The 16,611-nt window shown below is 36.4% G+C and overlaps 1 protein-coding gene across 5 annotated transcripts in view; it reads left to right on the top strand.

Annotated features, from left to right (window-relative positions):
• Positions 1-16,611, top strand: part of SBF2 (SET binding factor 2) — a 243,214-nt gene that overhangs the window by 175,887 nt on the left and 50,716 nt on the right. For all 5 annotated transcript variants that reach the window (XM_074918678.1, XM_074918681.1, XM_074918679.1 and 2 more), the window contains exons 18-19: positions 13,407-13,577; positions 15,137-15,399. In XM_074918678.1, coding sequence (XP_074774779.1) covers positions 13,407-13,577; positions 15,137-15,399 — 434 coding nt within the window. The remainder of the gene's footprint in view (positions 1-13,406; positions 13,578-15,136; positions 15,400-16,611) is intronic.

Raw genomic sequence — 16,611 nt, 5'->3', positions numbered from 1 at the left:
TTTTTTTTTTTAATGTTCCAGACCTGAACTAAAAATTAAAATAACCTGACTGTTAACTTGCAAAAGCCAGCTGCTAATGCATAATAGAAAAAGAATTTTGTTTTTCCCAGATCTAATCCTCAGGTTCAGTGATGGCCCCCTTTGGTATGTCCCATTAGATACAATTCTTTGGCAAAAGTATTTATTTTGGTATAAAACTATGCATACTAAACACAAACTGATGTGTTGTTCAGAACATAAGATTAACAGTTTAAGGTTCTGTTTGGAATTTGAGTAAAAATGAAACTTTTCGGAGCACATTTCAGCTTCTCTAGAGGTTTTCAAAATTGAATCCTAGACTAGAGTGGGTAGGTTCTAGCTGGCATGAACCTGTGTAGGAACAATGTTCTGTATCAGTATTCTTAAATTAAGAAAAATGAGTGTCAGTCTTCCACCTTGTTAACATCTCTGTTACCCTTTGGAGGGATTCCTGCTCTGGAGTTACAGTAAACTAACTTTCCTCTTCCCCTGTTTTGGGGAGAAATCATATCAAACCCTGCTGCTTTACTTTTCTTCATTGAGCTTCCTGCTTTCTAACGTTAACAGTTTATAAGTTCTCTTTTCACTTGGTTTCCCTTGACCAAAATCTTAGACTGATTAAAGTTTTCTTGCTTAACACAGCATATTGCTGTTCTGTCTCTGATAAGTCCAGAGGAATGTACAAACTAAAATTAAGGTCATTTGGGGGATTATTTGTTTTTTATTAAAATACCTTCAGGAAAACTGGTATGTTTGCACTGTCAAGCTGTGTCACGGCCTTTTCTGCTGAGTTGCCTGTCAGTGTTCTTTAACTATCACATACAGTGCAGTTTACACACGCATGCCTGTGCACACGCACACTTCAAGCTGCATTTCCTTCTTCTGTAGGCAGAGCTGCAGGTATTCCAGCACAGGCTTCAGTGTTGTTCATGCAGTGTTGTTCAGTGCGGAACTTACTTACCTCTGCTCTAAGCGTGATTGTGTTTCCGCTTCCCAAAAAACGGTGGAGTAGTGCTTGGCAGCATGTGCTTGTTTATACTGATGTTTGTGTTACCAGAATACCACGTTTACTGCCAGGAGCATATGAAGTATTGTTTCACCTGGCCCTGTTGAAGCTGCACAGCGTTCAGGGTAGCTAGAAATAGGCAGGGATTGTGAATCCAGTGGTGACACAGGTTTTCATTTGTGTGTGCATTGGTATTACTGTGCAAGTGCTACTCCAAATCAAGTTATCACTGAGAAAGCCTGCAGTAAATCTAAGAATGTTGTAGAGTTACATCAGTCAAATATATATTTTACCATCTGTGTTTGCTGTAGCATTTTGATGGGGCATTATGATGGGATTTCACGTCACAACATTTTATTGTTAATGTAATTCCTGTCGCTTCAAATGAAATAATAAAAAGTTGTATGTCATCACAGTTCCTTTATGAAAGGACTGTTGTGTATATGAAATGTTAAGTTTCAATTTGTTTACCTAACACAAAGCAGAGCACTAATGAAACAGTTACCTGTTCTTCCTAAATAGCTTTACTGTATGTGGCCACACACGGTGCAGGCACCAAGTGTTGTTTGAGGTGTATAAATGAGAAAGATGTGTTTTCGTGTGAGTCCAGGAGATGAAACCAAGAAACTGAGTTGTAAGAGAAACATAGTCCTGGAGATAATGTTGGTAAGATTCTGAAATGGCCTTCTCATGAAGTAGTCAGTGCTCTAGCCTTGGGGTATTTTAAAATACTCTTGGGAAAACAGTAAAAAATGCATTGAAAGGAACAAGCTTGCACGATCTAAGAGGTCTTGTCTTAATGTCTCTGCTTACGTAAAGATTAGTCCAGATTGTTTCTCATATATCTAATTAGAATAACAAAAAACATTGCCCTGTGTCCAGCATGCTATCAGTTCTTGGGATGTCTGGTGAAACTTCACAATTCCAGCTCGTGAGTCTGGTAAGTGATCTGTTGTGAAACTTGATCAGGCAGAATTTGATCACACTCTAACTCATAACTGGTGGGATTAAATTAATAGACGGGAAGTCAGTACTGATTGCATATTTGTGTACTGGAGAAATAATCGAATTTTTCTAGACAAAACAGTCACAATGCATTTTTAAAAATTTAAGTATTGGACAGGAGCTGTTAGCAAAATGTGACTCATCAGTGACAGTGGTCTTTGGTGTGTACTGTTAATGTCACAAAAACAAACACATCTTTTGCTTCTGGGTTAGAAAAAGGTTTTCGTTTACCGTTAGTAATACTGTTGGAATTCTGTTTAAAATCGAAATAATACAAATAAAATGTATTTATACATGAAGATAAAAGAATTCTTCCATGGTTTTTTGGTACGGATGACCCATGCTTATTTGGTATGCGGTCGTTTCTTCTGTGTATAAAATAGAAGTGTAGTATTTCCTGCTGCAGCAAAAAGAGATCTTTTTCTACATGTGGGAAGAAAGGACAAGGTGAAAGGACAAATTTTAACCATATTTTTATTTTGTTAACTCATCAAGGAAGACAGTTTGCTGAGCCTATAATTGGCAGTGTCAGATTCACAGGATTTGGATCCTCCGTTTCTGTTAGGTCTCTTTGCCAGGGTGGCAAGGTGTCATGTAGAAAGTGCTGCGTTTCTTGAAGTTTTAGTATGCAAAAAGTGTGATGGTCAGAGGCAGGCACCAGTTGCAGCCTGTTCGCTGGACAAGAGGCAGAGGGAGCAACAGCTCTTGTCCTCACTGCCATCCCATGCCAAATCAGAGAGTCCACTTCATCTTCCCTCCCGTTTCAGCTCAGGTGACATTTGGCAGTCTGATCAAGGATTCTTTCTTTCATCCCTCAACCATTGCAGAACATGAATGTGCGGATTATAATACGATGTTCTCACTTTCAGGGGATTTTTTTCAAAATTTTAGAAGTAAAATTTTATGCTTAACCTGGGTATAATCATCTGTGTTCCCATACCATTCTAAGGATATTCTATCACATTGCATATTAGATACTAATGCACTTGCACAATTTTGTTATTTGGCATTCAGAAGTGACAGTTCTGATCACCTGTGAACAAAGGAAGTGGCATAATAAAAATATATTATTCTGAAAGTAAAGTTTGTTAAGGGTAGAAATGATGAATGGGCTTTTATATTTTACAGGTTAATATTTCTTTTAATTGCAGTAGCCAGAGCACTGTTATTTTTCAGTCACAAGTATTTCAGATTTCTGAGTCAGTTGTTGATGTACTCTTGGATGATGCTGATCTATTTTTAGCAGAAATAACCCAAATGCAGTAAAACACCTCACAGACTGGATGTATTGCATTAAAATTGACATCATTTAGCATAGTGCAGTGAGATGCTTTGGAGACTGCTTCATAAGTTTTATGTGACCAAATTATGGCATTCTTGGGAGAAATGGAGGAATGGATTGATTTTTACTTTTTTTTATTTTAATGCTTATGAGCCACCAATTTTTAATAAAATTTCAGTTGGATAGTGATGCTAATCTTATTCTAGAACTTGCAATGAAACATCAGAGAAATATTTTGCAGACTATGGCTAACTGAAATCCTTTTGGTATGCCGCTGTTTGGCTGTTCATCCGCAGGTCTGCTCAGTTATCGTTTGTACTCTATACACTTACACCTTTGTTGAGAAGGAAATGGGAGTTACATAAAATAGGACAATTGCTTTATTCAGTGTTTTTAGAAGATTATAAATTTTGGTCAATCATTTTACTTAAAAGTTTTGAATATAGTACAGAACATTTATTCAGGTCATCTTAGGGAACTGTCCTAGTAGCATTTTTCTGATTGAAAAGATTTTAATCTGTGTTTATTTGAAGTGGGTTTTGTTTAAGTTTTTTTTAATAATCTTCAAGTAGAGTACAAAATTGTGATTTAACAAAAAAATTTGAAGATAATGATAAAGTGTGAAAAGTATTCCATGTTAAGACACCAATATGAATAATTCTGTTCTCCACAGTGAAGTATACATGCTCTTTTGCATAGGATAATAGTAAACCAAAATTAGTATAAGTGTATACTTCCCTAGTTGAAATGAATTACCAAGTTTCAGTAACAGTTATGACAGACTTTCAATGGAAGAAAACCTTGACTCCCTGAAATGCCTGAATAAATGACCACTTTACTCCAGAGCCTGCTTGGTGTGGGAGGGCTTCCCAGTTACAAGGATAAAGGCTTTCTCTGAAGATTAAAGAGGCAGTGCTAGAGAAATTGAGTAGTTCATCATATTTTAACTATTACCATCAAATTCTTTTCCAGGAGATACCCAATTCAAGGTTAATTACATATCAGAAGCATCATCATTTGAAATGTGCTCTCTGTTGTATAGCATCAGCTACAAAGTCGGAGAAGCTACCTAAAGAATGCCTAATGTGGAAATCTGTGATGATGGGTGACGAGTTAATTCCATTGTTATGTTTCTATCAGACAAGTTTTACAGTTAGTATCAGCTGGAATAAGTGGAATATTGGTCCAACTGTATTGTGGAAAGCAGTGGGCAATTTGGTGCTAACATCGTCTCTGTTACTTTGACAGATAATAACATATTAGTCTTTATTTAGAATTTGAGTGAATACAAGGGAATTGCATAAAGGTTTTGGATGAATCGGTTAATTTTGGAAGCAAAATCGGTGGGTTTTTTACATTTAGCATGAGTTCTCATTCTTAACTTGTATTTCCGCACAACTGCGATTGTCCCAGTTAATTCTCATAAACGTCAGCATGATCTTAGCCTTCTATAAAGCTAGAAAGACTTTCTGGTACGTGTTAGCTTTCTGTACTGAACTATTTTAATTCTTGCATCTAGTTAATATATTTCCTCTTAAATGTTTCTGTCTTACTCTGACATGCTGCTGCTTTAAAATTCTCCACTCTTGAATTGCTGGCTTTAATTTAGGAAACTCCTATCCCGAAAGACTTCCTTTATTGTCTTGGCAAGAAGTTTTGTCTGCTTCCATTAATTTTCTTCTTGTATCTCTGTTCTGCCAGTTCTGATACTATGGAAGTGTTTTTGTGGCTGAATTTGTATTAAATAACATTATATTTAATACTATACTTATTTATCCATTTTCAGAATGATAATCCCTTAAATGTGGAAATATATTAAGTTGCCTGCTTGAAAACCAGCAAGAATATGCCTGTGTCATATAGTAGATACTATGGAAGAAGCTGAACCACAAAAGAAAATGTCAGTAGGCAGACTTTAAGTGGTTCCTATTCGTTACATAACTTCTAAATCAAACAGCAGGGAATTTAAGGACATCACACAGGAGAGAAGAAATATTTTTCTGCAGTACTTCAAATGAAGTAATAATTATCAAAAGAACATATATTAACTTTGATCATTGGATTTTAATGTTCTTCACTATCGAAGCCCTAATGCTTCTTTATGTCAGCTGAGATTGTACTGTTTCAACTCCAGGTACCAGTCTGGCTTGTTAGGTGAGTGATAATGTTGGTGAAAAGTGTAAAAGGTCACGATGCACATGCCCTGTTTTGCAGAGGTGGGGTTGGATGGTAATCCTTTCACGTGGTCCATATTTTTATAAGGAAAAAATACAAGTTTATTCTTTAGATTGAGGTCAGTTCCTAGACTTCTGACACTAGTCTAATTTAAAATACCATGCAGTATATTTACAATGTAAGCTAGGTTTTTAAATCTTAAGTTGATTTAATAGATAAATTGCTTTTCTGTATATCATCTTGCTTAACAGTTCTTCGTTCAGAGATCTTACTCATTTTGCATATATTCGAGCTGACAGGCAAAAGATTGATTAAGGGTGTTTCACAATATTACTGAGCATGTATGTTAGCATTATTTGCAGTACTGGTAAATCCAGAGCCCTAATTATGGAACTGCTGGTTTTGGTTTTGTGCAAAAGATGACAAAGATGAAGATCCTCATCCTTGAGAGCTTGCAGTATGAATTTGTAATAAGTAATAATATTTGAAGTCAGGCTATTTGAGGCACTGCAAGGAAGCTGTGGATCAGTATTAGTTGTCATTATTGTTGGTGATTCTGTCCACCAGTAAGTAGGTTAACTATGGCTGAAGTTTTTATAGACATGATATAAAAGCAGTATTTTTTTCAATTTTGAGAGGGGATAAAAACAAAAAATAACCCACTTGATGGGTGCTTATGTGTATGAGTGGGGTCATGGAAGAGAATAGTAAGGTGATGGTCAAAGTTCTGTCAGTATTTTCTAACACCCTCCCAGTCAAGGGGTTTTATTACATCCATTAAAAGTTCCTTTCATTTAAAGATTATAGTTCAGTAAATTATTTTTGCAAAAGCAAACATACCCTTTTAGTTAAAACAGGAATCTGGGGATTCTTGTTAGCTATGATGTAGTAGTTTTGCAAAAACAGATGCCAAAATGTCACCTTTGATCCTTAAGATGTTAATTAGCATATTTTGGTTTTGAATGGATACATAATACATGTCTGTAGAACAGATTTTATGTCTTTGCAGGTAGAGCATATTTCACTTCCAAAACTGGGTTTAGGTGAAAAAAAATCCGGAAGAAATAAACCAGGAAAGTTTAATGTGACAGTTTAGCACATTAGCAGGACAGACTAACTAACTATTTCAAGGAGGGATTACAGGGTTACAGAAATACCTCTTCATTTAGAATGTTCACCATGAAAGAATTTCTAGTGGTTTAATTAAAATTTCTGATAAAGCTTCTGATCTTAAAGTGAAGGAATGTAAATCTGAAGTAACAGTCTCATGCATTTTCCTATCTGTAAGTTCAACATCACCTCCTATTCACTACATCCTTATTCCAGTGGAATGGAACTTAATTGTCTGCATGAAAATACAATTTCTTTTATTGAATACAGTTTCATGGAACATTATTATCTGTCCTGATTTGAGCAGCGTTATTTTATGTTTACAGAAGAGAGCAAGTGCTTACAGATGGCAGGGGAGATAAGTTGCACATATTTGTGTATATTGCCTGCTTTTGTGTGAATTTCTGTGTTGCCATCCTAGATATCTCATCAACAATTTAAACTGAATGAGACCCAAGAATTGGGGTGTCACAAATGCTTTCCTGTCTTACAGTTTTCCCCTTCACTCTAACACATTATTATTCTCCCAGAGATTCAAGCCCATAGTTGAAGTTTGTCTGCTACTCTTGTTTTCATGGACATCCCTGTATTTTATCCACTGGCTGCTTCTTTATCCTCCATAATAGTTCCTACAGTTGAATTTTTTGTTAGGATATTCTTCCTCACATCACGGGCTTTCTGAAGTTGTGAATACCATATCAGCTCTCTGTCGTTCCTTCATTCAAAACACTCCTGACAAGAATTTACCAGGCATTTGATGTACTGGGCGGATCTCTCCTCTTCCTCCCGCATTGCTCCTGCTGGATCTGGATCTTACCACTTGGCAGAAGAGTTCCTTAAGAACTCAGAAGAGATTTACAGGGTTTATTTGTTTCTGAGTGTAGACCTAGATAACAACTTTGTGGCTGGGGGGTTATTTTGTGGGTAGAGCTAATGCCACCATTCTAATACAGACACACAGGTGCATACTCACTGCTGAGCCACCTGTTGCCAGAGGAATATGGTGACATTTTAGAAGATTTTCGAAATAGCTGTGTAACAATTTCAAAAATTCTTCAGATGGATTCAACACTACAACTGTGAATTTGTGAAATCTTTAACTTAACTAATGGATTTAAACCTTGGTGAATAGACTAACAGTAATCTCTATAATGAAATTAAATTTAAAAACAAACAAACAAACAAAACAAAACAGACCAAAACCAACTTTAATGTACTGTAGACGGGGAAAAAATCAGTGCATTTTTTATCCACTTCTTGGAACTTAACCTTATCTAGAAGTGTGATGTTCTGGTATGAAAATATCTTCTCTTTCTTTTTTTGCAATTTCTGATCATCCTTCATTCTGATGATTTTAGTTAGCTTGACATGCTCCATGTATAGCAGAACTTTGTAAATATTTTTGCTATCTCTTTGGAAAAAGAAGTATGTTGCTGTGCATTATTTAATGTTACATGTAACTTTGTATTAGCATATATCTGTCTGTCTTGATACATCTGTATAGATACCTGAGATATTCTGTGTGGCTTTAGGTAATGTGTAGTAAATTATACATGATCTTCTGGAAACTGTGATTAAAGATCATGAGTAGTTTTGCCAGAAAATGTATACAATAAATAAAGCTCTCTCCAGAATTACGTCCCAATTTTGCAAAATTCTAGAATTCTATTGCCCTCTGCTGGTTTAGTGTACCTGTTTGTGATTTCGTAGCGCTGAATTATAAGAGAATTGGCCTTTCTTTTATTTTTCATGGTCAAGTAATAGTAGATTGATGAACTGCTTTGCTACTCACACTTTAAACTATTTTAAAACATAAATCAGTCTTGAGCCCAATCTTGTTTGATGGCTTTCTGAAGATTGGAGAGATGGCAAATTGTTTTCTGGTGCTGAGGTTTTCAGGTTGGAGAAGATTTATTTAGTATTTAGTCTTTTTTTTCCTGAAGCACTAAAAATCAAAACTAAAAAAAAAAAAAACAACCCAGCAGAAGCTTCACAGTTCTTTATGCTTTTATGACCTTTCACCGCATTTGTGTGTAGATGTGCGTATAATTTTATATTTTAGACCAAATGAGAAAACAATTTATTGAATTGCTTTTTTGACTGATGTTATCCATGCAGCGCTCAGTCAGACTTGAAAATGTATTCATGTACGCTTACACTCCTCTGAGTATGTGCATGCTGTGATAAATATTGGTGTATATGCACAGAGTGATGCAGTGTGTCTGCAAGTAATACATAGATAAGCCTCGCTCCTGCAGGTCAGTCTATAGAGGTTGATCCTGTGGGACTTCTTTGAAGTCTTTTGAATTTCCCAGGTATCTGTGTGGGTACAACATAGATCTGAGTGCAGGACTGGCGCGTGGAATCTGTTCCTACGCAGGACTCGGTTTACATCACCTCGGGGTGGGGAGCGTGTTCCTGTTCAGGGGTTCAGGGGACCAGTAGGTGGGAGTTGACTGCATGTCTGTGTAAAACAGCTCCTAGGCAGGGAGTAACAGTGTCACTGTGATGATCTGTAGGTAAGTTTACACTTGCAGACTTCCAGGGAGAACCTTAACCAATACAGGGGAGAAAGAGCTGCGATCTCCTTTGGCATGCCAAGAAGATCTGTGGGTAATTTCACAGAAGTTGCAATAGCTTTCTCGGAGAGATCAAGCAGATAACCCATAGCACAGTGAATCCTTTACTTCAGAAGTAAACTGGATGTCTCTAAGAAGTAGAGTACTGTTGAGTTTGCCCCTTCATTTCCATAGCCAAAAGGGCAAAATCGTGTGAGAAAAGAGCAGTCTCAGGTACATCATTTATATTCTCGTTTTCACTCTCTTTGTTTTGTAACTCTTTTTCCAACTTCACAGTCAATAACTGAATCCTTTGCCTATCTGGAATAAACTTGCTTTCTTCTGTAAGCTTTTGTGCTGTAAAGGGTAATGGCTGATGAGTGATCAGCACAAGGTGTTCTTTTCCAGAAACAAGCAATCTAAATCATATAATGTCATAGAGAAGCTATTTGGGGACCTGCACCTCTTAGTAAGTTTGGGACTGTTGGAGCTGGTGCACATTTTTTTACTGAGCCACAAGTATCATTTTCAGAATCAGAAGTATCCAGTGTCAGGAAACAGAAAAAAATTGTAGGCAGGTATTATCCAGTGCCATGCAGTAAAGTGGAAATAATGGAAAGAATTCCTGAACTCAAGAAGTTGCATATAGTCTCACAGAGCAAGTCTCAAATCTACCTTGGTGTTTTCACAAACTCTTAAAATGTAATTCATTATTTTGATATGAGTAGTGTCTGTTTCATACATAATTTGGGAGGGAAGTGTTTGGGTTTTTGTAAGTGCCATTAATCTGTTGAAAGAACTCGGTGTCCTTTGCAGTTAGCACATTTCATGTTGGTTATTACAATTTACACCTCAATGCTCATCTAAGCTCTCATACAGGCAGCTTTAGAATAAGGACTTTATCACTTCAGAACTACTTTTATTATTTTCTTCTGGGGTCTTTTTCTAAGCTGTCAGCCCTTAAATCCTCCCTTATAAGTAGGAAATTCTTTTGCAGACTCCTATGTTCATTCTGTCTGGCAGAAATGAATTATTGGGACAGGAAAAAAGGGCATAAATATCAGTATAGTTTAGCTGTTATATGGAAAGATAGGTGAAGATTTGTTTTATATAGGCAGTATGGCCTGATGAAGAACACTGAGCTACAATTTTATGTAAATTGGAGAAATCCTGACCAAATTCTTTTGAATGCAACAGTAAACATTGGGGCCCTTAGTTTCCATTCTAGTCAAAAGGGCTGACTACGCACTCCCAGGGTGGAGAACATAGACACTGCAAGCTTCATGGAATGCTTATATTTGTACCAAGGGTATTTTTAGTCCATGGATTTTGACTGCATAGGAGCAGCAGTGTGCTTCTTAAGGTTGGTATTCATATTGCTTTTTTATGAACAAACTAACCAAAACAAGCTGAGAATCCAAAGTGATTTTGCCCAAAATGACTGGCAGAGCTGAGCCTGGAACTACAACTCCTGACTGTGATTCTGTGCTCTGGCCATTATCAGGTTTTGCCATTTGTTTCAACACCTGCACGTGATGAGAAGGATGATAGCTTTCTGATGGATTTTTTTCATCCTTTTGTAAACAAAATCATTTTTACTTTGTCTAGGAGTTACTGTCAGTGTTGATTTACATTGTTATATTTGAACATTGTTTAAAAATTGTGTTTTGTACATGGCTGTTCACAGTTTTGACTTCTGAGCACGGGAGGAGCATCTAAAAGCCCCTCAGCTTTCCTGTCATGTTTGTCCCCATGGAAAAATTTCATTTTTATTTCAGTAACACTATTGTTATGGACCCAGGGTAACAAGTTTAAACTTTCTTTTGGGTTTGTGCCAAAGATCACCCCCTCTTTACCTAGTTTACACAATTACCTAATTTGGGCTGAGGCATCAAAGGCAGCTGGACAGGCTGATAGTCAAACCACTCCTTTGTGTGACATTCACCACACAAATTGGCATAACTACCAACTAGCTAGGCTTGAACAGACATTTTCTCCTTTCTTCCTCCTTTCTCTGACATCATACTCCCTTTTTCCAGCAGTATTGTGACTGGAAATCACGACCAGTGGAAAAAAATAAAGAATAAATCAAACTAAAAGTCATGGTATGGCTTTAGCAGTAACAATTGCTTTCTAGATGTGTTGTCCATATTTATATTCCATGATTTACCAGTCATCCCCATTCCTCTATAACCCAAGTTTTGTGCATCTGGATTTTGAGTTAGGTGGAGGATTGGGCCAGATGTATTCTGTGGGCCCTGTGTTAATTACCCCAGCTGAACGAATCAAGCCATTTTAAGCTAACTATATACATACCTACAAACAGTGAAAGCTATGAAATGTGTACAGCTCTTAAAGATAGAGAGTAGTGTAAAGGAGGTAGCTTTACAGGAGGATAGAGATAGTCTTCCTGTATATTTTTTAACGTTTTCTCATCTTTTACAACCAAAGACTCTATATCACCTACAGTTAGTTGTCCTGCTAATTAACAGGCTTGACATAGTCCTGAGTTACCGTATATTTTGTATGCCTGAGATTTTTTTTCTGGGGATGCCATGCAGTCAATATAAGTAGGAGACTATTTGGGCTGTCCTGTTTGGTGATTTAATGGCTAGGCCAAGCATGGGAGCCATTACTGTGCAATCAGTTCTTGTTTCCTGTAAGCTACCATCAGCTGCATCACAACTGAAACTTGGGAACCTGTTGAACAAACCAACTCTCTTCTGTTTTAAACTGTATTGAATAAACAAAGTCATATTTAATACAACTTGGATCTTCCCCACATTTAGATTTCTTAACAGGTTACCAAGAAATGTGATGAAATTCCGAATGATTAAATAAAAACGATAATTTCTCACTTTTTGATGGTTAATTGTGAGAAGATATTTCAGCTGGGTAAATTTTAGTATCATGTCACATACCATTTCCTCAAACATACTGTTTAAAAGGACCTTGTCTTTGATAGGGAATGAATTCATGGCACATTATCAGGACTTTTAGTTCATGATGTTCTTGGAAGTGCACGAAGTGGAAAACACAGTTCAAAAAATTGCAAAACCAGAAATCTGTAAAGCAGACTTTAAAATTTTCAGCTGTAGTTTCCTAGTCTTCCACTTGAATGCCTGAGTGCCTACTAAGGATTTATTATATGTATTGGCTGTTGTGTACAATTGTACAGTTATAAATATTAAATAGAGTTGTATTCATGCTCTACAGGAAACTGGTTTACAACATAATCATTAAAGTAAAATTTAGCTTCTAGGTATAGTGTGTATTTCAGGTATGGGTAGTATTCTGAGTGGAAGTCAATAAATGAGGCACCCAGTAATGTACTTTATTCTTCAGTTCTACTGCAGAAATAACCGTAAGCAGGTATTTAGATTACCTGCTTCTTATATGCAGTATACAAGACAAATTCTTTGTATCATTTTTCAAAAAGTAAGAACGTATGATAAAAGGTTTCATTCTTCATGATTCAGGTTACTGAAATAATTTCCTTTCATTGTATGTGGTTACCAAGAATATTAAACAACTCACCGGGAGACTTAGTGCTACCTAAATAAATATCTCTTGAAAAAACTGGTGCAGTCATAATGAGTAACGCTGTAACAATTCTGGTTTTGTTTGAGACCTTACAGGGATTCAGACCCTTGTGACTTCAAAGAACATACCCAATTTAGTACTCTTTCAGGAGCTGGGTTTGGGTCATACAGTGCAGTAGATAACAATGAAGAGAACAGTTTATCAGATCTTCTGCTGTTGCAACAAATGCAGCTTGTTGGAAGGACTCAGTTGCTGCTTACAATTATTTTAAATTTCATTAATGTGGTTCTGACTTTTAAATAAATATTTTTCATCTGTTTGAATACTAGTTTCTGTGTTGTATGACTAGGTTATTAAAAATACTACATTTTATTGCAAGGAAAATGTGTTGTATTAAAATGTGTTCTGCATTATCATCACAGAATTCTTCCTCTTGAGTCTCATTTTTCTACTGTGAATCGAGAAAGCCATGCCTTACACTGCCATTAGACTTGTATACCAGCTTCGTGTATGTTAATGTCTTTAATGGCACAAAACTGCAGATAATTTCTCTTTCCTACACTGCAGTACAACAGACAGTATATATTGCATTTTTCAGTCTGTTCAATTGAATTTATGTATGTATGTATTTCAATATTCAAGCCATAATCTTTAAAGGAAATGAACTAATAGGACTAATTTGTCAATTTTGCATGGTTTTTGCTTTCAGAAATTAGCACCTGGAGTTAGTCAGTTTGCCTACACCTGTGTACAAGACCATCCTATCTGGACTAACCAGCAGTTTTGGGAAACAACCTTTTACAGCAACGTGCAAAATCAAGTTCGCTCCCTCTACCTTACAGCCAAAGATGACAACCATGCAGTACAGCTGAGACAAAAGGTACGAGAATATATTAAATATCAACATAATATTTTTATTCACATTTTAATTGTCTCATAAGATATAGAGAGCTGAGTTACGGTTTCTCCAATTTTACCCATTTTTCTTTTATTTTTCCTCTCTTAAACAGTGTAAATAATATGAAAAATAACAAAAAATTACATTTATCTGCAAAGTATTATAACCTGATGTTGCTCTTGTGATTTTTCAAGCAACCATCTTTTGTATAATTTTCCTCACTTTAAGGTGTGTTTTTCCTGAGAGTAGTAACTTATATCACAGTGTTAGAAACTAGCAGCAGTTCTATAATATGAACAACCTAAGCTAGCAGCAGTGCTGGTGTCCAGTGAGAGATTATTAACAAACTCTAGGATGGTTTCTGTTGAATGTCACTCAGTCTGCTTTATTAATATTGGGCAGATCTTCCAGAACACAAATTGTCTGTCTCAGTAGGAGGAAAATACGTCTTTAATGCAAAAATGAAAGTATGATGGGAAGTCTTGCAGCATGCTAAAATAAGATATTTTTTTTTTCTTTTTTTAAGAAGGAGCACATACACATAGTAAAGAGCCATTTGTAATTGTCTTGTATGCATATATCATTATCAACTATATGGCTGAAAAGTGTATGCTACCCAAAGTCATACAACACTGTAAAGAGAGAAAGTAAAATGCAGATATTACCTGAAATGTAATCAGAAAGAACTGAAAAGGCATGTCAAACATATTGGGGATAAGGAGAAAAGGTCTGTGGGACTGTGTGTGGGGACCCCCTTCCAATCTGACACCATATAAAGAAAAATATGAATAATAGTAGAACTTAACAAGGGAACATCTACTTTAACCCTCACATGTGTTTATATGGAAAATTAGCTCAACTTTAGCTTAGTATGGAAAAAACATTTACAAGGTACCTAGTCCTTTAATAATTTAACATCAGGCATTAGGTCACTAATAGCAGCTGCCAGATTCCTTTATTCTGATTTACTCAGGCTGTGATATGACTATGTGCCATCTACCTAGTTTGCTTCGAGCAAATGCTAGAATTGGACTCTTAACATGTAAAAACATTAATGTTTCAGCTGGTCTGGAAACTGTTTATATAAAAGCTTGCCTCACCTGAACATCCTAGGAATTTGGAGAATATCACCTGCATCAAGCAATGAGCTGCATGTTATTTCTCAATCTGATTTATGCTTGTTCTTCTATGAGCTAAGTGGGTAAGCTAAGAAGAGCAGCTATATTAAAATCAGTAAACTGCTCTGAAGAAACATGGAAGGTCATACAGCATAAAAGAGATCTAGGAAGAAATGATGTTATTTAGATCTGTCAGCATTTTGCTTCTTGCATATTTCAGTAAAATGCCTTCAAATCATAACTGTCCTTAAACCCTATTGAGTGTAGTTATTTGCTTTTTCTTTTTAAATTAATATATAATTTAAATAACTGAAGAAGTTTAATAAACAATTTAATAAATAGAGTTTTGACTAAACATTGGTTTTAAATCATAGCTTTAGTATTTCTTCCATTTCTTTATATTTCTTTCCTTATGCCTTCTAGGAGAAAAATTCTGTAGGCCCAGACCAGGACAAGACAGCAATGGATTTGGCTGCTGAACAGCTGCGACTGTGGCCAACTCTTACCAAACAAACGCAGCAGGAGCTGGTCCAGAATGAGGAGAGTACAGTTTTCAGTCAGGCAATTCATTTTGCTAACCTTATGGTCTACCTGCTAGTGCCACTGGATACAAGTAAAAACAAGTTATTGAGAACATCGGCTACTGGTGACTGGGAGAGCGGGAGCAACAGTATTGTCACAAACAGGTGGGTACACCAGCTCAGTCAGGATGGGCCACAGTTGTCAAAAGCTTCTTAGTTTTCAGGAATTATTCTAAATACCAGATGATTCCAGTATCTTCTTTTCAAGTTCGTTAATTAAGGAGAAGTCTAACATGATTCCTCTTAAATAACAGAACTTAATCTGGAGTAATTTACCACCATTTAAGGGAACATAAAAATTTTATTGTTGCAGTGAGTATTTTTAATCTCGTAACACAAGTGTTGAAAACAAACATAGGGTGTGATGAAAAAGGAAACAGCAGTTCAAAAGCTACTCTGTTAGTTTTTATATAACTTGAAAAAAAACCAGTGCATGAACCTAAAATCAGGAAGGCATTTGTATAACATCCATAAAATCACAGTTTCTGTGCAACAGCTGCAAGAAAGGCCCTGAGGTCACAAAAAGCAAGGTGGCTAAACCACTGTGATAAAGGTTAAATTACGAAGGAGGCAGGAGGAGCTTAACGCCAGTTACATTCCCTAGTATGCAAATCCAGGAGATTTCATAACAAGCCTTCCTCCCTCTCTATTTACTGTCTCCATTATCACGTATGACCCGCTGGAATTTCCACCTGATAAAATTGTAGAACATTGTGTGAGAGCAGTGATATCAAGTGAAAGATAGGCAGGCTATCAGTATCAAACTCCCCATGGCTACTCATTTCTGCTGACTGAACACCTCTAAACTCGGGCATTAAGATATGCTCAGTAGACAGGTTGCATTATGTGTTGCAGTGTGTGAATCTGGCCCTTAATATTATGGGAGGCGTTTTTAGATGTTCAGTGTACATCTCCCACTTGCTTGCATTTTCTGTCTGATGCACAAAAAACTTTCCTTATATAGTCTTTTTGCTTTTGAATGCTTTACTCTGCAGCCAAAAAATTCATTTAATGTATCTTTCTCTGTGTAACTGGATGTTTGTTTACCATAGATTCCAAATAGTGAACTTGACTTTATGAAGAGAAGACATAGAGCTTACTTCCAAGCATTATTTTTTCTCTTCTGGGCCTGTCTGCCCTGGACCCATGGAGGGAGAGTTCTGTGTCATCATCCATGCAGTTCTGACAGTATTAATGACAGTGAAAATACAATGTAATTGTGGTACTACCATATGCTTTTAGCAAGGTTTATGTATTGTAACTAGGGAAAGAAAAAAACAACAACACAACAAAAACAAAAAAAACCACCACAGCTTG

The sequence above is a fragment of the Athene noctua genome, chromosome 14 (genome assembly GCF_965140245.1).
Source record: "Athene noctua chromosome 14, bAthNoc1.hap1.1, whole genome shotgun sequence".
Lineage (NCBI taxonomy): Eukaryota > Metazoa > Chordata > Aves > Strigiformes > Strigidae > Athene > Athene noctua.
This window is presented reverse-complemented; position numbering and strand designations above follow the sequence as displayed.